At 33.9% G+C, this 21,600-nt stretch overlaps 3 protein-coding genes across 4 annotated transcripts; 1 reads left to right on the forward strand and 2 right to left on the reverse strand.

The window, feature by feature from the left end:
* Nucleotides 1-243: 243 nt before the first annotated feature.
* Nucleotides 244-1,807, reverse strand: LOC142976476 (E3 ubiquitin-protein ligase RNF181). Of its 2 annotated transcripts, none has more exons than XM_076119866.1 (4): nt 1,658-1,807; nt 1,416-1,573; nt 1,100-1,274; nt 244-741 (listed from the first exon to the last, which is right to left on the reverse strand). In XM_076119866.1, exons 2-4 carry the CDS (start codon nt 1,547-1,549, stop codon nt 607-609), a joined length of 444 nt encoding a protein of 147 aa, XP_075975981.1. In that variant the 5' UTR covers nt 1,550-1,573; nt 1,658-1,807; the 3' UTR covers nt 244-606. The 2 variants fall into 2 exon arrangements, with proteins under 2 accessions (XP_075975981.1, XP_075975983.1); XM_076119868.1 differs by having other exon boundaries at nt 1,416-1,568; nt 1,658-1,789.
* Nucleotides 1,808-4,950: 3,143 nt separating this feature from the next.
* Nucleotides 4,951-10,691, forward strand: LOC142976793 (uncharacterized). The gene is made up of 3 exons (XM_076120362.1): nt 4,951-5,101; nt 9,575-9,706; nt 10,257-10,691. Exons 2-3 carry the CDS (start codon nt 9,578-9,580, stop codon nt 10,338-10,340), a joined length of 213 nt encoding a protein of 70 aa, XP_075976477.1. The 5' UTR covers nt 4,951-5,101; nt 9,575-9,577; the 3' UTR covers nt 10,341-10,691.
* A 796-nt stretch (nt 10,692-11,487) lies between these two features.
* On the reverse strand, nt 11,488-21,077 carry LOC142976790 (uncharacterized). The gene is made up of 14 exons (XM_076120359.1): nt 20,764-21,077; nt 19,620-20,274; nt 19,434-19,537; nt 19,179-19,350; nt 18,724-18,861; nt 18,356-18,447; nt 16,762-17,890; nt 16,603-16,679; nt 16,183-16,321; nt 14,964-15,070; nt 13,914-14,455; nt 13,559-13,678; nt 13,382-13,489; nt 11,488-12,964 (listed from the first exon to the last, which is right to left on the reverse strand). Exons 1-14 carry the CDS (start codon nt 20,911-20,913, stop codon nt 12,877-12,879), a joined length of 3,621 nt encoding a protein of 1,206 aa, XP_075976474.1. The 5' UTR covers nt 20,914-21,077; the 3' UTR covers nt 11,488-12,876.
* Nucleotides 21,078-21,600: the final 523 nt, after the last annotated feature.

Consider the following 21,600-nt stretch of genomic DNA (forward strand, 5'->3'; position numbering starts at 1 on the left):
TTTTGCAAACACACGAACATCGTACTTAAAGTCAAGCTAGTCCTAAAAACGGCTAAAACAACAGTTATTGATAACATCAATATTTTTATCATGTCAGTAACGAATTTATGTGACCATAGATGTCGTAATTGTGCTAATACATTTTTGAGCTGTGAGAACTTCCAATAATCGTAATCGTAATCCAATAATCGTATTCCGTAAAAAATGTAAAAATCATAATATTTGTGAGTCAAAAAAAGACAATTTTATAGACCAACAACAATATAATATGAAATCCAAGCCTATTTACAGGAAAATATCATCATAAATCATTAAAACATAAACATTAGAATATGGAATGATACTGTTCATAAATAGAACTTAAAAAAAAAACTAAATAAAGAAACATTATTAGCCATGACCAAAACAAAACTTCTAGAATTTATTCTTATGAAAGAGGCCAAATTCAATGGTTTAACTTATTTTTTTTATCACTTATGCAAATGTACAGTCACACTTAACACAGGACTGGTCAAAGATTTTTATGGGGCACAATGTGTTTCTTACACATCACCCAAGACATATGCTACATTATTTATTATTTTAATTATATGCTTTCACAAATAATCAACTGAACATTGAATTATGCAGTGTATCTAAATCCTCCTTCCTTTGCTCAGCTCTTTTCTTTTCTTTTTTAAATGCTTCATAGCCCTCATCTTCAGTAGGAAGCTCATGTCTACAGAATGGACATGAGTTAGTCTGAAAGAATAAAACAAAACATTTAAATGGATGCAGACTAAACTTTTTGAACTAAGTATTTTGGTATTACATTGACAAAGTCCTAACAATCTAATTTAGTAATCTATGAAATATTGGAAATTTTTACTGTAACACAAATATTATAACTTCATCCTATGTATGTCTATGTATCATAATCATTACAACGCTTTTTGGTATTTTTAATAGTTGCAGATACAGAGAATTGAGAATTATAGTAATACGGAAGCATTGGAATAAAATTATTACTTTTGGAAGTCCCTTTTGGCATAGACTAATCAAACTTAATCCTGGATATGGCATGACACTCTTTAAAAAAAACAATAATAACCATAATTACCCTTTCAAGCCAAGTTAAAATGCATTTATTGTGAAACTGGTGGTGACAAGGCATTTCCTTTGCCTTCTCCCCAGGGTTGAACTTCTTAAGGCAGATAGGGCAGCTCTTACCATCACTGTCTATGGTAACTTCTAGTAAATTATTCACAGCATCTTTAGATGCTGGCGGAGGCAACCTGCAACATGAAACATTGAGATATGTACAAACACGGTAGCTTAAATTTTAACACCACTTTTGAGAATTAAATAACAATGATCCTCATTTCATGGTAGGCATAAAACAAACTGGGAAATAGTTACATTAATGTACAACATACCTTGGCCATTCTCCAGAAAAATTGTCCTCATATAATCCAAAATCCATGAGAAATCTAGCCATATGCAACAAATGATTTGGCTGTTCCCCATCCTGCAATTCTGCCCATCCCATTTCTTCAAAATATCCAGCCATTTTAATAAAATCGCCAAACCTGTACTAAAAGTTAAGTTTTGCAAACAATTTTCTATGGAATTTTGAAATAAGTAAGAGATTTTGAATTGTAAATATAATATTCAATACCTAGTTCTTCACTTTTTTATATAAATTTTTAAGGGTGCGTTAATTAGAACGTGAAATACTGTAATTTATTTATTTTCCTCGTAACTTAGATTTTTATTGACAATTGACAACAATGACAACTGTTTGTTTTTGACAAGTCATGATGATGTTTTTTTCATTCATTTTCGTTTTTGACAGTAACACTATTCAAAAATGAAATATAGTCTTTTAAGATTAAATTAGGTATATGTTTAAAATAAATACCTCGAGTAGGTAGCACAGTTTTTTAATGTTACATTATGCCTGCATTCTGTTTTATAAAATTATAGCAGAATAACAGCTTTTAAATTGCATGTCTAAATGTTATGCTTAGTATACGAAATATTTGTTTAGTAGGTATTTGCTTTAATTATGAGGAATAACTAATGCGCACCGTCGAAGTACCTAATTACAAAACGTTAAGATACATAGGTGGGTAATTCTAGCGTTAATCCAAGCAGCATAAGCGGCAGGTCAAGTTTGCATAGATAAAGTGTTTTCAGTTGTTACTTGTGTTAAGTATGACCAAATCTATGGGTTTTGTATTTCGCCTTAACGCTACAACATTCAGACAGTTAACAAATATGTTAACATCCTTAACTAAATAGGTATACTCAGGAATTCTTACAAATTACTATTTAAGTAAATAGAATACGTTACCATCGTAGAACATGACAATATCATCAATAATTAACGAAGCAGCTCGATTCTTTACAGAGTCATAGGTATTATATACTTAGGATTATTGTAAAAATTCACAATTACTTCCGTTAAAGAAATATCATAACTAGAACTAAGGTCGATTTTACCTTATTTTTGCAGTAATCCCTGTTCCATAACATTACCGTGACTTTTATAAACTAGGTATACCAAAGTACATCAGCGAATGCATACTTAGTTCAAAAGTAGCGATTTCTAAGTACAGTCAGCAACAAAAGTCACCAAATGAATGGAGAATGTTAACAAATTTTGATTTTTAGCCCTCCTTATTCTTTGTTAAAAATAAAAAATACTAGTGAAAGAATTACTTCGATATCTCAATTAGTTTCCGATTTATAAGTAAAACAAGTTGTAACCGCACGACGCTTGCTGTCGGGGACGGTGTGACGTCACTCTACACTACGCTCAGTCTGGCTCACACAGTCCGCTTGCGGTCGCGCGCTCGGTGCGTTGAAATTATACCTAAATACTTTTAAAAATGTTCAATTCAAATACTAGGAAATCATATGTTGTGCCTAAATGTAATAAGATTTTATGTAGGTAAGTATATAAGTAATAATAATTAACTTTATCTTATAATGAATCAATTTCTAACCGGATTGATCGCGAATTTATTGTTTTTACAGTGGCAGGAAAAATGTAAAACCAATAAGTAGGTACGCGATTATTTCGATTAAAAATTGTTTCTTTATAATATGCGTGAACGTGAATATCTAACATTAGCTGACTCGCGCAACTTCGCTTGCGTCACATAAGAGAGAATGGGTCAAAATTTTCCCCGTTTCTGTAACATTTTTTATTAGTACTCTGCTCCTATTGGTTGTAGCGTGACGATATATAGCCTATAGCCTTCCTCGATAAATGGACTAGCTAACAGTGAAAGTTTTTTTTAAATTGGACCAATAGTTCCTGAAATTAGCGCGTTCAAACAAACAAACTCTTTAGCTTTCTAATATTCCAGTATAGATATTACAAATATGTATAATATACTAGAGGCCGCCCGCGACTTCGTCGCCATGGAAACCCTTCCCGTGTAAATCCCGATCCCTCGGGAACTCTGGGATAAAAAGTAGCCTATGTGTTATTCTGGGCCTTCAGCTACCTATATACCTAATATCATCGTAATCGGTTCAGTCACATTTGCGTGAAAGAGTAACAAACATCCATACATACATACAAACATCCATACATATGTACATACATATATACATACATACCTATATACATTCATTAAATATTTAATTACATATTAAATATTGCTGGACAAATCACACACGGTCATTTAATTTAATTTTAATTTTTAATTTTTTTTTATAGACAACTCCCGCACTAAGAATTGCTCTTGTGTCGCGGGGACTTTTACAAACATACAAACAACGGACACAAAGCACAACCAGACCCGAAACAATTATTTGTGGATCGCATAAATAATTGTCCCGTGTGGGAATCGAACCCACGACCTCCCGTTGCAATGGTATCGGCGTGGCGACCTAAACCACTGCGCCACGGAGGCAGTCAAAAATTTGATTCCAAACTAAGCAGAGCTTGTACAATGGTAACCAAATAACTGATAAACATACTCATATACTTTTCAATATATAGATAAATTGACAACCAGAACAAATACTCGTGCTCATCACACAAAGATTTGTCCCGGATGGGATTCAAAACCTCCACACGCGGCGCTACGGTTATTGCGGCGAGGTGACCGCTTAGACCACTGCGCCAAACGTACGGAGTAAATAGTACAAATAAATAAATAGTATACATATAATACAATAGTATGTATACATACATGCATACATTTTCACAAACTTTCGTATTTATAATAATAAAAAGGATTTCGGAGGCAACAAAATCTCTATTTGTTGATAAATAATGCGCAAACATTATTTTCATCTATTTTAGGTAGATTATCCGATTGCCCTTTTTCAAATCCTTCATCCATTTTATTAATTGAATAATATTTACTATTACTACACCATAAATGTAATAAGCGGATGCAAACACAACAAAATACTGCGCAAGTTATTACACCAACAACAACGGCTGGCAACTTAATACTAAGCGGGACGCGGCCCGCGCGGCGCAAGTGTAGTAGTATGACGTCACAACCAATCACGCGGCCGTTAGCGGGACTCGATATTTTTCGAAACTTTGAATGCTTATAAAATCAAAACTATTCGGTATTTTTGACTGAAACAAAAACTAGTTTATATGTATACACACAGGCTATACTGTGTCAAAATTTAAAGCGATTTGGCATACCTAGTAACATTCTCCATTGGTGTTTATTTTCTAATTCAAATTCAAGTTTCTGATATGTACCTACTGTCTACTTAGTACTTACATAAATAAGTAGATAGATACTTGGAATTCATGAGTTCTTATAACAATAAATTATTGAGGAGCAATCCCTAGATATGTATTCAGTAATATAATTCCCATAGGTATTGTTTGTGTGCATAATAGATCCATTTTCCACAAGGCGCAATAAAAGTGCATACTAATAAGTGAGCGTGTTGGTTACATGATGACGACAAGCACATAGTTGAATCAACATTCCGTCATCCATCCAGATAAGGGCACCTACGTGAAGTTACTCAATATAAGTTTCACATCGTCAGTCCAATAGTGGAAAGTGACGAGACTGGTCGTTGTATTCGTTGTTCAGTTAATTGTGTGCGCGCGCGGCTATAAAAACCGGTAAGACGATTTGTGTGCTTGTTCTATTTATTGAATAATTCTAAACATACTAATGAGGAAGCTTCTACGTAGCGTCTTCCATTAGGCTTATTAGAGGGTCTATGACAAGGTTTTACTACACTATTTTGATGATGTCATTTGGGAAATATTTTTACTAGGAGCTTGCTTCGAGTAAATGAGTAACTGTGGTTGTAGTTTTAACTTTACTCATTGGACGTACGTGACATCTAATTTGTTTACGAGGCAGGTTTATCCGCAACAGGTAACTAAACGCTATTAGCTATTAGATTAGATATGAAGCTATAAATTCAGCTTTTCCTACCTACATGAGTACCGTACCTACCTACTAGGTAAGAATGTGTAAGAATGCAGGATATTATTAGGTATATCAGTCACCAACAAGCTAGATAAGAATTCGTGTAAAGTGAGTAAGAATATTGTTTACAGAAACAATTCATAAAACGACCTTGTTCGAATACCTACGTACCATGATATACATAATCTTGTAGTAATTACGATCTGATGAAGTCATTTTAATTAATTCAATTTAGTATGGTACCGTATCGCTAAATAAATAAATTTTCTAGCTTCTACATTGAAATTTGGTCCCAAAATACGTTAACAGTCATAATAATAAACGTAGATTAGCGATAACATTCGTATTTCCGGTGGCAATCTAATGATGGCTTCGTAAAAATATCTGTTACCTATTATAATTCATTTTTTAAAAGAAAACAAGCCACCAACAGATTAATGGTTACGTTGACCTCGCGTTTGTTGATGTTGTGTTGGTAAGTACTGTTGATTAGTTTAGAGCAAGCTTTCTCTCGTGTAGTGGGATGGCTGAGGATAAATATTTTGATATTCCAACGTAGTGCTACGTTCGATTTCCATATCGTGAGGAATCTAGATAAATAAATATATGAGCTTAAGTGCCATGTTTTTTTTATTAAGAGGAAAACACACCGTTTACCCTAATAATTGGATATGTACACAGGAACATACAGCGGCTAGGTGTAGGAATTTGTATTCTTTTTTTATTATCACGAGGTACATAAGTAAGGTAGGTAAATAATAATATTTAAAAGAAATAACGGACGGTTTCTACAATTTTGCAAATAAAAAATGGAACGATCAACAATCAGTAGGTAATAAAAATAAATTAGACTCAATTGCCTGTTTACGCGAATAATAGTATGTTTGCCCAATCCCCTACCTTAGAGTCTAGATTGTAGACAGTTATGTTTTGTACAATTTGCACACAATCGGAATAAACCAAGAAAACACTGCGTACACTTGTCTTGTCTCCATCAAGTAGTTGTCTTGGATTTAGCGTACCTAAATAAAACCTCCCTGTACCTACTTTTCTTCAGAATTAATTATAATATCCTAATTATATTATCCTAAAACCAAGTTATTTCCAAAAATTGTATTCATTATTTTTTTATGCTTACCACTCGTTACCTAAACATGACAAAAAATACTTGATGGCCTATTTAGCCAATTTTGTTGTGGGGATTTAGTACCTATCTACCTACAGTAACTTTGGGGCGAGGTGCCGCAATCTAATCCTAGTGGATGATAAAATCCATTAATAGCTTAGTGTATGTAGTCCCTTAGCTAGTACAAACAAACCGTAACAAATTTATCAAACGTTAAAAGTTCTTTGAACTAACGGACACGCATGATTGTTGAAGCTTTTATATTTCCAAAGTCTTACTATTAAATTCAATATATTTTTTTTAAATTACATCAAATACCCCATGGAAATCTTCTTCTGGTGATTAACTCTTATTACATTCGTTTTTTTTACACACCTAAGTAAAGTACTTAGAGAAGTAAAACACTAGTACAATGACCATACAGTCAGGAAGCTGGTTGGTACATCCAAATTGTCGAGATTGTTCAAAATGTTCTAGGATGATGCTACAACCTTAAATAGACGCACTTATTTTTATGGTTCCAATTTATTTACTACCCGATGGCCAAGTGTCATGTAGGAAGCTAGCAAACAGCGCCAGTGTAGTCTAGAACAGTTAAACGGAGTGTCTAAAAATAATGAAGACCTCATTGTCGTTTTATTATTTCTCAACTGAGCTCGGTGACATCATAGGTATCAAGGCACGTTACTGCCTATGAAAGTAATAAAACATCAGTTAACTACCAACTTAGGTAAGAATGATTCTTAAATAAGGGCCAAGAATACGACTACATTCTTTAAACTGGGTACCTACCTTCTTCTTCTAAGATATGTAGGTACTTAGATACAGCAACTTGTCTTTAGCAGCAGTACATAGTTCTACATTATGTTATTACTAGAGGCCGCCCGCGACTTCGTCCGCGTAGAAACCCTTCCCGTGTAAATCCCGATCCCTCGGGAACTCCGAGATAAAAAGTAGCCTATGTGTTATTCTAGGTCTTCAGCTACCTGTATACCAAATCTAATAATAATCGGTTCAGCAGTATTTGCGTATAAGAGTAACAAGCATCCATACATACCTGCATACATTCTCACAAACTTTCGCATTTATAATATGTAGGTAAGTTTATGAAACATTAGTTCTATAGTAACAACATTATTATTGTATGTACCGTCCTACCTCATTCTTAAGTACATGTACCTACCTTAATTACAGACTGTATAGATCCCATTGATTTCATAATAGGTCGATAGATAATAAGCATTATGTCTTCTAATAACCTTGTAATAGATATTATCAAGTCGATAAGCATTGTACATTACCTACATTTGAACACACACGAATCGGCTATTTATATGAACAATTATGTCAATTGTCTTTTGTACTTATCCTATTTTATTTTTGTTCTTTCACTCACCGAAAAATGGTCTTTCCTATAGTCCGACAACTTAGCTGAGAGCCTTGCAATACACAATTTACCTAGACTATAATTTATAATTTTGGATATTTCCAAATTACTCTAATTTGGAAATACCTACTTATCCAAAATTATTTATTATAATCTGTAACAAAGAGGCAACCGTCAGGTTTATAAGCCTACGGTTTATCGGTACCTATTCAAAATTTTTTATGTTGTAGGTAAACCACCACCAGCCACAAACCGTGCACATAAGCCTCTCTATAAAGTTATTGGGCTATAGATAATTATAAAGTAAGATACCTAGTAGGTATGTAAAAGATACCTACTTACATAAAATATTACGATTCTAACGATACTAAACCAACGTGTCTATTTTACAAAAATGTGCCTCGTAACGTAAACGAGTCTCCAAAACTTGTTTCCATAATGGATTTACAAACCGATTAGATAAGTCCGAATAACGATGTACATTCTTTTCATGTTCTTATCAAATCCGTTTTGGGTTTAAATAATATTATTTACATAAGTTCATGTTATCGATCGCAGCAAACAATGGTTTTACTTTCCAGCGTGTAAATAAAGTAAAGATACATACTGGAAAATAAACCATTGTTTGCTGTTGACGAAGAACCATTGTTGTTGTAAAGGTAGCTCTATAATAGGTACTTAATTACCTATACCTACCCACCTTTTAACGGCTAAACATCTGAACTGACTCAAATGATAAATTTCTCCTTCTTATTCATAAATTAACTAAATATATACCTACCTACCTAGCATTTCACGGTTATTTAGGCTGGTATCACGATTTCTCATTGGGTGACAAATTAAAAACCAATCAATTAATATAGTTGGTATGAACCTACCTATCGCTTCATGTTTATTAAAATATTTATTTATCGTATTTCTCCTAAGTATTTTCCATTACATTAACTTGATTGATTTAGTCATTTGAGTACCTACCTACAGTATAATAATTGATCCTTTAATCGCTTGTTTGTTTCGTTTATTTATAAAAACTATAAATTAAAAAAATTGCAAACCTCGATTTTAACTAAAATGAAATCACTGCCTCCGTTCGGGAGTTATGATGTCACAGACAGACACGTCAAACTTATAACACCCCTCTTTTTTGCGTCGGGGGTTAAAAATATATTACAGGTGCCTAGGTGCCTACCTAAACTATGAGTTCAACAAACCCTACAAAACTAAAAATAAAACAATACACGAGACTAATTTAGTGCTGTAGTTTTGCTGATTTATTGATAAGACGGATCGATAAATCTAAGTGAACTTCACTTGACCCTGGTAATAAAATAGGGGTTGTTGAGCTTTTGATGTTTAGTTTCTTAGTGCTTTGTTTACTGGCTTAAAAGAAAAACAATAAAATGTTAGAAAAAATGGGTACTAAGAGAACTGTGTAGTTAAAACGCGCGAGAGGTTTCTAGATTTTGAATGGCCGCACTTAGAAAGATTCTTGTTCTTTAGTGAAAATATAGCACTCAACAACCGACAAGTTTGCGTAGCGTCTTTTAAAGATGAATGTTTCGTGGGAAAATTAAACCCACTTCTTCGTAGGTACTGTGTTTACAAATCATTGAAGCTAAGCTGTGTTTTTAATTATCTTTTCAGAAAATGGGTAACATCGTCTTTTCGATAATTTGGTTAGTTATCCTTATCTTCGTGTCCTTCTTTGTGGCCGGCTTCGCTGCAAGCTTCTACATCTTCTTCCTACCTTTCACAGTCTGCATAGAACCTTTAACGGTGAGTATCTATGACGATAACATTACACTAACGACTGTAAGCCAGCGATAGACGGGTTAAATAGATATATAATAGATAAATTTATGACCTAAGTACTTATCCGGAAAAAGAAATCTGAAGATACATAGGTACAAGCCTAGGAGCAAATACCTTCTTATACATAATGCCTGATCTGACTCTTTGTGGCGCGTATGTAGACTATGCTTCCAAAGGTCTCGGGTTCGATTCCCTGATAGAGCCAAAAATTACCGCGTTGTTTTTTATTCAAGAAATGGGTAATGAATTTCACAAAGTTAGGAGATTAAGGCTGTACATTTCCTTGCCTCGGGTACCTACCGTCTAACTATGTAGGTACCTACTAATCATAATATGTTATCAAAACTTCGCAATATTTTGATCAAGTTCAACACTGATCAATGATCATGCAATATGATCGTGTTAAAATCTGCGGCGTAGCTTAGTTTCACCTAGTAGATGCTAACTCCCAGAGTATAGCCGCACTTATAAAAAAATATATACGAAAGTACAATCACGTTTTTCTTTATTTTAGGGTTTAACGGATTTCCTGCTGCAAGTAGTGCAGTTTCCCAGATACTGTGCGCAAGCAATGATGGACGGCAGAGGATTCAATTAAATATTAAAATGACCCTAGTCAAATTAACTTAATATTACTAATATGTAAGGCTAGTTTAAGATACAAGAATAATTATTTGTGCCATTGGAAGTTTGATTAAATTACATAGAATAATACGTTGATGTATTAAAATTATATTGTTCATGAAGTAGTTAGTCGAGTTCATACCTGATGCGAATAAATAAAATTAACAATGTCTTATCAAAACAGTAATTAAAAAAATGGCGAAGACAATATTTACGAAATAATGCAAAACTTCGTTCATACTTAGTTAATATAATACTTTAGAGTCTATATTTTTATTGTAGCTTGTTAATTTTAATAATGATGAATAAATATTATTAATTTTAATGTTTAGTTTCAGTGTACCTACCTTTACCTGTAACATTATTTTATTACTTACCCGTGCTCCATCAAGGTATACCACGAACACACATGAACATACGTCCAAAAAAAATTGTAACTAGGGTAACCTTCATGGCCAATTGTAACCAAAAAGAAAATCTATTTTTTAATGCTAACGCTTGTTAAGTGCGTACTTAACAGGGGATCTATTCTGCAGTTTGAATTTATAAACTTCAAATCTGCATTCAATTTAAAAATGCAGTTCAATTCCTAAGAACACGCATACCAAATTTTCCTGTCATTGACTTATGGATTTTTATTATTCGTCAGATTCTATTAAAGTTACGCTTGTCACGCAATAGAATTAAGTTGTTGACCTCGAGCAGGTGTTATCGTCAGGCCGCTAAGAAGAGGAATATACCACTTTATTAATATATTTATCATAGGTATCACATGTATCTTAAAATAAGCAAATTTTTGTATCTGCAACTGCGTACATTTTTCACCTAAACAAATCAACGGTGACGTTCTGTAAAAAAAATGACCCCATGGTTATTCAGTGTTAATTATTCGTTATAGGTACAAAACGTAACGTCTTTAATTGTTAATCACACTGACTAACTATAGTGCACAATATAACTCTTACCTGACCCGTCAATTAGTTGCAGAGTACAATATATAGTGGCGCCGCGTTGTGTGCGAATGCACGAACTAGTTTATACGTAAACGAAAATTTGGATAATTTACTAGTTTTGTTATTTCTATTTTCAATAAACATGATACGTTAACTATATAAAATAAAACAAAATTATTACTAAATGTACTTTTAATATACTAAAACAATACAAAGTGCATTATCGTTTCAGCAAACTAGTTGCCGTCTTAAAACAAATAAAAACAAAACTGCACTTAGGTATAGCTAAATTCATAAAAATAAGACTGAGATTTTACAAAGTAAAAATAGGCACATAGCTCGAGCAGCAAATGGAAATATCATATACCTAAATGTTTATTAATAGTAGGTAAAGATAGCTACTCATCATTGCTTTTGGACTATCAAACTAATATTCAATAATACATAAGACAATATTTGGTTATAGCATCCAACACATTTCCTCTCTGGTTTAAGGAAGCACAATTTTAAACATTTAAGACTTACAAAAACTAATAAAATAAGTAACAATAGGTACTTTTGTTGAATAAAACTACTGACTAAAACATATTACTACACAAAACTTATCTGCGGTAAGACGACTGTCTAAAACGGATAAAAAAGTTTTCCAGAAATGCATCAATCAAAGTGAAAAAATATCAGCTCTTATCTACCACACAAATATGTACCTACAGATATAAAATTACACATTTCTTAGATAGTGTGATCTTAGGTAGAGAGCAGTGTAACATCACAGCTTTAAAAACTGTTTATTGCTGTTGAAAACAAGACTCAATTTGACAAAAATATTTAATCGTTACCACCATTTCCAACATATTATAATTATTTAAAAAAGAAACTGTTTTTTTTGTGCAAAGATAGAAAATTTCTACACATTTTTTGTTCTATTATTGACCTTTGGGAATGTGTGATTGCGTAATTTTCGCATCAATTTACAGTAAGACCCGTATTAATTTTAGTGAGATCTTTTTTTCGTAAAGATTCAAATTAATCCATACTTATAATCCACATATATCCAGTAATTACTACTCAAATAAAAAAGGAAAGTAATTGCTGCTTTTAGGACTTTTACATTAACATGCAGGGGGGACATAAGTTTGTTTAAAAATAAAAAAATGTCCAATGTAGATTTTATTTTTGATAAAAGTTTTAAATGGAAATTAACTGGTTACACTTTCACTTATTAGTTACTCTTAAGTGTTTAGCACACTAATTAGAGGTAAGTATATGCAAAAACTGCAACTTATAATATTAGCATATTCTTATCAAAACTATATTAAAATTTTGTTAAATATTATCCTTAAAATCACATTTTAATATCCCCAACAATGTCAAACAAGTCGGGGTTTAATTTCATCACATCACTAAAAGGGGAACCTCTTCAAAATTATACATTTCTCACATACATATCACACTAGCACGTCAAATGTCACACATTATATGAAAAACAATACAATTCAACTGTAGTTGTTTCTTATGAAAACTATACCCGTTATATAACAACGTGGATACGAATACTTATTCAGGAAATTTAAATGCTGCAATTATTTCTCGTATAGTACGGAGATAGACATCTGCGTGTTTCTTGCAGTTGGCAATCGTATCCCTGAAAATAAAATATATATCGAATAATCGTTGTTTCACTAATCATTGTCACGCACGTAGTCTTTAAATGCGTGCGCGTAACGTATACGTGCACACACACCATGCAAATTGCAATGCAATGCAAATTCTAAAGCCCAGTTTTACCCAATATTACCCATTTTAAAAAAGTGTTGTAGCAGTTGTTTTTATCATTTACCATTTATCTAGCAGATAGGTTAACTGACAGTTATTTATAAACTGCATAATTGGCCTTAAATATGTTTAAATGGATGCCAAGAGACACTACATAATGAGTTCAATATGTGCTTTTTTACAACAAATAACGTTACAAGTAAGCACTTGTTACGCAAAGGGCACATGCACGCAATCTAATCAAAATTTGCACTGGTCAAGTGAAGTAAATAAACAAGATACTTACCAATATCCTATAAACAGATGTTTATCTATTTGCGATATGTCAATGCCAGCTTTCTTTAATGCAGTCTGTATATTATCGGTAGGCGCTTCCGGATCGCGATTAAGCATACTAAAAGAAAAATACGATTACTAAATTAAAAACATGAAACTAAATAGACTTTTACAGAACAATGCTCACCCTTCCAATGATTTACAAAGACCAAATAAATGTGTCTGGGCGCTTTCAACTGATTTTCTTAGCTCACTTTTCTTTCCTATAGATAGCTGCGGGTTTCTTAATTCCACAAAACACTTATCACTGCAAATAAATTATTATTATAAGAAAAGGTAGTACACTAAACTTGAAATTCAATCTCATGCCTTGAAACATGGACGGGATTGTGGTCTAGTTAAGACATGTTGCATAACAATACATTTTTTAATTAGAAAATGCACAATTCGAACAGGCCTTTTTCGAATCTGGAGATATAATATGGAAACTGGCCATAAAGGTATGTTTAGAATGAGAAATCCCAGCACTAAAGTAAACATACCATAAGAGTCTGACTTCATCGATGGCTTTCCTTACTTCTTGCAAAAACATACATGTCATTAATCTAAAAGTTTTATTGCCCTCATTGTCCACACACGGATCAAGCGTTTTTGGGCTGCTAGCTGCAAAATTTTCTGGAATATCTAGATCTGAGGATTCAAACAATTGAGTGACATTTGGGTCACTTTGCACCGAGTCACTATCAGATGTATCACATTCATCAGAATCATCAAAAGTATTTTCATAGTCTTCCACCGCATTATCTGAGTACTCATCAAACTCATTATGTATGTCCTTGTTTTTAAGCCTTTCCTCGAACTCTGCGCACTTAGTAAAGCTTCTAACAATATTTGGAGTATTCAATGAACCACTTGTAAAATTATCGCCCGTAGAAAAAGTGATTTGCCTCTTTTCGTTCACTTGATCGTTAGACTCACACTCCGTTTCGTTTTCGGTTCGAAAAGGGTTCTGCATTAGGTTTAAATTACGAAAAAAGGAAGATTTAATATCGATATTCCTAATAATTTTAACAGCAGTTGGTTCCTGAAACATTTATTACAATTCAATAAATAAGTACAAACTAGTGCCGCATGGTGGTCCTAAATCGAGCTTCATGGACATAGACCTCTGTGATAGAGAAAATTCTAATTTACCTATAACTTACATGTGTTAGGTGATAATATATAGATAATGAAATAGACTGCCTCTGTGGCGCAGTGGTTTAGGTCGCCACGCCGATACCACTGCAACGGGAGGTCGTGGGTTCGATTCCCACACGGGACAATTATTTGTGCGATCCACAAATAATTGTTTCGGGTCTGGTTGTGCTTTGTGTCCGTTGTTTGTATGTTTGTAAAAGTCCCCGCGACACAAGAGCAATTCTTAATGCGGGAGTTGTCTTTAAAAAAAAAAAAAAAAACTATGATACTATAACTATACCTCACTATAACTCACGATGCACTGCTATGAAGCTTAGGAAAAATACAACATGTAAAAACTAAAATATCGTAACACATACAGGGTGTCTCTTCTAATTGTTTTCAAAACTTACCGGCTGTGGTGCCCTGCTTTGAGATCGTAGGTTGTACTTATCCACGTTTAATTTAAGAAGTCTACATTCATTTTCAGGTTTGCTACTGGCATCTTCGGTCTGCATTACTACAAACAACAGATATTAAAGTCAATAATCAACAGATCATTAACAACATACATAGATACATAACCACGCATGTTATAGCCGAGTCTCGAAAAAGCAAGCAAGGGTAAATGGAATACATCCACGCTTTACCATAAACTATGTTAGTACCATGTAATAGGCAAGGCTATTGTCATTAACTGGGCACGTTACAAAACAATTGGGAATTGAGAATAATCAATCTACTGGATTAGAAAACTATTGACGTATACACTGCCAAGATAACAGGTAGTTAAAAGGAATATTGGGCCGTGGTGGGGATGCGGGTTAATCGTTTAGGAATCTGGGATATAGAAAGGGGTGGGACTGTGGGTTACTACAGAGAGTTGTTGAGAAGGAGTTGGTGAAGGCTGCCATGGCCCGAGTAAGGTACGATTCAGACCAACCGGCTCGCGTCGGGCCGGGCCGGGCGGCATTTTACAATGCGGTAAAGAACATTGAAATGTATCAACAGTAAATACAGTTCATATTTGCAAGCAACTTACGCATAGCTATCTCCGTCGGCATCCCGCGACGCGTCGCGACCTGCCGCGACCTGTCGCAGAATGCGTTCGGCTGTCGCGACGGCCGACCGGCCCCGACCGGCTCCGAACGGCGCCGTCGGCATCCAATCGGCTGCCGTCGGGTCCGTTCGGAGCCGGTCAGCTGTGCGTCGTGAAATACGAACGGAGATTACGGTGCAGCAACTAGCGAATCATTGAAGTTGTGTTCTTCAAGCGACAGTTAACATATTAAAATCAAAAATGGATACGAAAGAAAAACTAATTTCTTTAGTCCAGACATATGATTGGATTCCAGCGGACGCTGTCGGCTGCCGCGGCACGCGTACGGCTACCGCGGCAGCCGTACGCATACCGCAGTAGCGGTACAGCTCCGACGGACGCGTTCGGCTGCCGCGGCACACGTTCGGCTGCCGCGGCACGCGTACGGCTCCGTTCCGATGCGGGCCGACGCTAGCCGGTTGGTCTGAATCGTACCTAAGTCGGTGATCACGTGCCCAATCTATGATAAGACAGACCCATAAATAGAGATATCCCTGACTATGTAAATAAAAACAAACAACTCTAATACTCACGTGTATTTGAAGATCTTTCTTTTGAACCGTTACGAACTACAGTATCATTTGTACCATGACTGGGACATTTTATGTCTTCTAATAGATTTTTCAAAGATTCTAATGCTGTTTCAATGTCTTCACAATTGACTTCAACGGCCTAAAACACGTAAACTTATATTATCAAGAAACACACAACATTACAGAGATCTTAAAATAAAATCATCAATAGCATTAATCTAAATTACGTCACAAATTTTCCTGATGATCTTTTTAAGGTGGGTACTGACCGGTGCGAAAGAGGCGTAAAGTACCATTAACACAACCATTTATCGTGGTGTTCTTAAATGAATGTAAAACTCTCATTTCACGAGCGCTATACGGACTGCACGAACTCTCGGCCCGAACAGTTGGGAATACAATAATAAAGTCGCTACAAACCTTTATGGCACTTAGCAGTGATACACCGTAACTGTACATTTCCATAAACTGAGAGGGTTCAATATCCGTTAGATTTCCTACAAACAGTAATACAAATTAAAAACAAATTTCGGACAAGGAAAGAAAAAGTGAAGATCGTATTCGAAAAAAATAAATTACCTGCACAATCGCTCAAATCGAATAGAAGGCTAGATAATTTATCAGTTGCAATCTGGACAGTGTTATAATTACAATATATTGTAATACACTGTACTATTTCACGTAAACTCAACAACGTAGGCGAAGTGGAATTTCTGTCAGAATATGTAGGTTCGCTGCGAAACACACTAACCAACACTTTTTCCATTATATGTATAAATCTACAGACATATTCAACGCATTTTGTTTTCAAAGACAGTTCCATACTTTCGTTCTCAATTTCATACATAACTATGTTATCAACTTCATCGTAAGAGCCTTCGTTAAAGTTATTTTGTTCCGTGTTATAATAACTTGGAATATCAACAGTACTCTCCGTATTAGATATTACACCAGATGTAGATGTTTCTTCAATAATAATATTTTCTCTGGCTACATCCATACAAATAATGCTTGATTCCCTACTTTCAATTTTTTCGTCTGTACTCGATGATCGATCATGATCGTATGAATTATTTATTTCTTGATCTACCCGCACCATTTCACTGGTTTTTGTTTTTGTCTCAGTGTTAACTCCTGTCTCTTCATTCGTGTTTCGAGGTTTATTATTACCAGATGTTCGTGTATCTGATTCAGAACTTCGGTTCGGTCTCCTGCGCCATCTAAACGATTTCTTATCATTGCTTTTAGTGACTATTGAACTGGAGTCTATCGGTTGATTGGATAAGTTACGTTTTAGTCTTATTTCTCGTCGTTTAGGTTTAGGAACTATTGCTGGTGTGCTCTCATCTTTTGCCTTAACATTATCCATTGGACTTGTAACTTTTTCTGTTGCATTAGCTGGACATTTTAATGGCAATATAGTTTTTTCGTCTTCAGCATTTTCATTCATTTCAGAATCTGATATTTCAATAGTCTCTGCACATTCCTTTGTATCTGTTTTCGTTGCAGGTGGATTTGTGGTAGGCGGTTTGAAAGTTCGCGGTGGACAATTCGATTTAGAACATCCAAATACTGCCTGAGAGTCTGTACTGTGCTCTATTGGCTGACAATCTCCTTCTAAAAGTGACTTCACTTCGTCTATAGTAAACATGTTTATTTTAATGAATTTTTTGTAGCTTAGCATTTTAGTATCGCCAGTGAGAAATATCTGAAATAAAATATTTAGGTATATGTTTCTTAGCTGTTTATGCGAATCCAAAACAAGAAAAAATGTGATAGTATTATTTGCCAAACCAGCCAAACCTTATTGTAAGTTAATGAGGTAAAAGTAAAAACCCTGACAGAACAGCAATGAATTGTAAAAAATAAAAATCGCGCGCCAGCGAAAGAACAATTATAATTAATGAGAAGCAAAAGTAGCCATGAATCAAACAACAACGTAATTGAATGACTGTAGTAATATAAACCTAGCTTCTCATGTATGAAGTTCCCTCACAAGACGTAAGTAAAAGATCAAACAATATTATGGACTAACCCCCGGTTTCTGAGTACATTTAGCAGTAGTTTATCTATTCAATAGCATTTTTTTTACATGAGTTTTAACGCTATTGACTGGATAAAGTACCGCTAAATGTACCTCAGAAACCGGGGGTTAAATAATTGCATAACTTACCACATGATAATTTTGTTCCAATAAATCTAAACAGGTCCTAAGGATAGAGCTTGTAATGATGTTATCTTCAGTATCTTTGCTTGGCTCGTAACCTGAAGAATAAATGAAAAGAACATGAAAAGGAATGGTAACCGACCAGAGAAATTTTTCAGTTTCAGTTCAATACAATGTCAGTATGTAGTTAGCAATTTTTTGTTACATCATATGTATGTACTTATACCAGTTTGTCATGCTTATAATGTAGATTGTGAGTCATAGCACATACTGATATAATTATGAATTATACATGCAATTACCCAAATAAATCATAGGGGTTAGAATCGTGAATATACGATGACAATTCTTTGGTTTGTATGAATCATTATTACCTATTAAAACACTACCATTCTCAATTTTTGGTAAAAGAGAAAGGTAAATACGTCGAGCCGGTATATTATTTGTTTTAGCTATATAATCCTTTAATTCTGTCATCACTACTTGAGGTATTGTGAGGTGGCAAGTTTCATCTGTGGACAAAAAGACTGCATTATATCACCATTTACTTAAGAAGCCGACTCGCGCAACTTCACTTGCGACACATAAGAGATAATGGTTCAAAATTATCCCCGTTTTTGTAACATTTTTCACTGGTACTCTGCTCCTATTGGTCTTAGCGTGATGATATATAGCTTATAGCCTTCATCGATAAATGGACCATCTAACACTGAAAGAATTGTTCAAATTGGACCAGTAGTTCCTGAGATTAGTGCGTTCAATGAAACAAACAAACAATCTCTTCAGCTTTATAATATTAGTATAGATTATAATATTAGTATATATTTACCTGAATGTGATAAGGTAGTCAAGAACTCAAACTCATTAAGCAAGACATTCAAATCAACTACGATGCACCAAATATGTTTATAGACACCGGCAGGAGCTAAACATTTCAATGGTGTTATATCTAATGTCTTTAAATTTGTCTCTGCCTCATTCTGTTTGCAACTGTTACTGTTCTGTAATGTAAAAAAGGTAATTTTATTTTTATTCATTACAGCTCAAAAATCACTGTATGATGTGATTGTTAAATTATACTCACCGCTAAACTATTATTGTCACTTGGATTACATTCCTTTTCTATCATGTCAGCAATATAAGAACTAACATCAGCTGTTTTGAAAGTGGTTCTAGTAGAAGTTGATGCTGCAAGATTTCATTATTTATTATATGCTAAAATACGAACAAAAATTTGTATTACTTATTATTTCTGAATATTAATTCTTACCATCTTTATTTGTCTCAACCACTGTAGAATTTGGTCCTGCATTTGGCATATTGTTTCTAAAGTTTAATCTGTTTTTCAAAGACAATTGTTGACGCAAATCATTTCTTCTTTTTGGTGATTTGAAATTATTTCGAAAGGTCTGTTTACCAAATGCTGGTCTATTTTTTGGATGAAATAAACGCTTTCGCAATACTTGTTTATTATTCAAATTATTGAACCTTGATGAAATAGTTTGATTATTTCTTATGACTTCATTATAGGGCCTGTTTAGTGAATCTCCAACTTGATTTACAATGGGCACAGCTGGTGTTATAAAAGTTTGTTGAGTTGGAGGAATCTGCCAAATATTTGGATAAACTGTTGGAGCTCTAATAATATTAAATGCATTTATTTGATTGTTGAGATTATTCAAATTAAATTGAGGTATGGAACTCATTTGAATGTCTGTAAATACAGTCTGTTGTTGTAACATATTGCTTGGAGCCTGTTGTGTATTCATAATGTTCATTCTGTCTTGGTTCAGCTTGTCTATTCTGTTAAACTCATTTTGTAACAGTTGATGTATGGGTGGATTTCCTATGGGCTCTGTGCATACAGTGGTGTTCAACCCAGGTTGGCCTTCAATACTCTTCGATCTCAAGCGTGCTTTTTCAATCTATTTCAAATAAACAATAATATATAAGTGTGAGCTCAAACACATAAGAATATTTTATTTATATAAATATAATGTTTTTGACTAAGATTATATCATTGAGTTCCATAAGGAAGTGTTCAGGTTGCAACAGAATTAATCCATCACAAATAAAGATATGAATAGGTACTGTTTATTAGTGAACACAATTTTTTTCAAATGTAAGTAATTATTGAATTGTGATTCCTTAGTCAAATCTAATTATCAATAATTTGAAACCAGTTGTAACTGGTTTAATAAATTCCCTATTATCAACAATTATAAATGTGACATACAAATCCGAGTATTGCTTAAAGTCATCAGTCAGAAACTAGCAGGTCTATACCTAATGTAAAATGCAAAAAACTACAATTTATTTATCCAAAACACATTTTGTATACACATCTAAACAATAGACTGGTGAGAACTGTTGGGCAACCGGTTACTTTAAATGTGTATTAGTACTTTTATTACCTCCGAATTGCTTAAATTCCACACAGCTTCTCCGGTAAGTGTGTTAAAGTAGTAAACATGTCCTGGATGTGATTTAGAATGGGTCATAATCCAGGATTTTCCAACCGAAGTCACTACTTGTCTAGAGTTACTATATTTATCTTCACTCATCCTGTTTAAGGTTTTATTTTAAAATATTTTCCCTGTCGTCTATATATAGTCGAAAATTCTTTGTTATTTTTCAAATAATTCAAAGAAAATGTTTCTTTGACAGTTTTGACTTATACTTATTTGACACTTGACAGAATTCGTTGACACAATAGTGATGCGATTAAATGCCTATCTGATTAACTTCTATATAGTCATTATTGCTTGCATTTGCGAGCCAAATTCTGTGCCTAATTATAGCCGCAAGCCGCTGGCTGAAAGGAAGTAAAAATATTACAAAATATTTCAAAATAATATTATATCTACCTATTGTTATTTCAGTTATTCGGCGCGTGGTTTATGTAGTATTAAACACTTAATAGTTTTCAAAAATCATTAATAAGAACTATCACTTCGATTTCGAACATAAATTTCCTAATAATTTTGGGAAAAGTAAAAAAGGAGCTACACACGACGTTACAGCAGTTTAATCGAATCACATTTAGTAGTTTTTGCGTGAAACAGTAACTAACATACCTACTTTCTTTTTTTCTACTCACAAACTTTCTTCGCAACCACATTTTTAATAGTAGACCCTACAGGCACAGCCCAAACAATTATTTTGCCTGCATGTGTGCAATGTTTATAGATACCTATCAACTTATTTTTTTACGCCTGAGCTGCATTGAGTTAAATCATTTAAATAGATAA

Source organism: Anticarsia gemmatalis, chromosome 11 (assembly GCF_050436995.1).
Source record: "Anticarsia gemmatalis isolate Benzon Research Colony breed Stoneville strain chromosome 11, ilAntGemm2 primary, whole genome shotgun sequence".
In the NCBI taxonomy this organism is placed as follows: Eukaryota; Metazoa; Arthropoda; class Insecta; order Lepidoptera; family Erebidae; genus Anticarsia; species Anticarsia gemmatalis.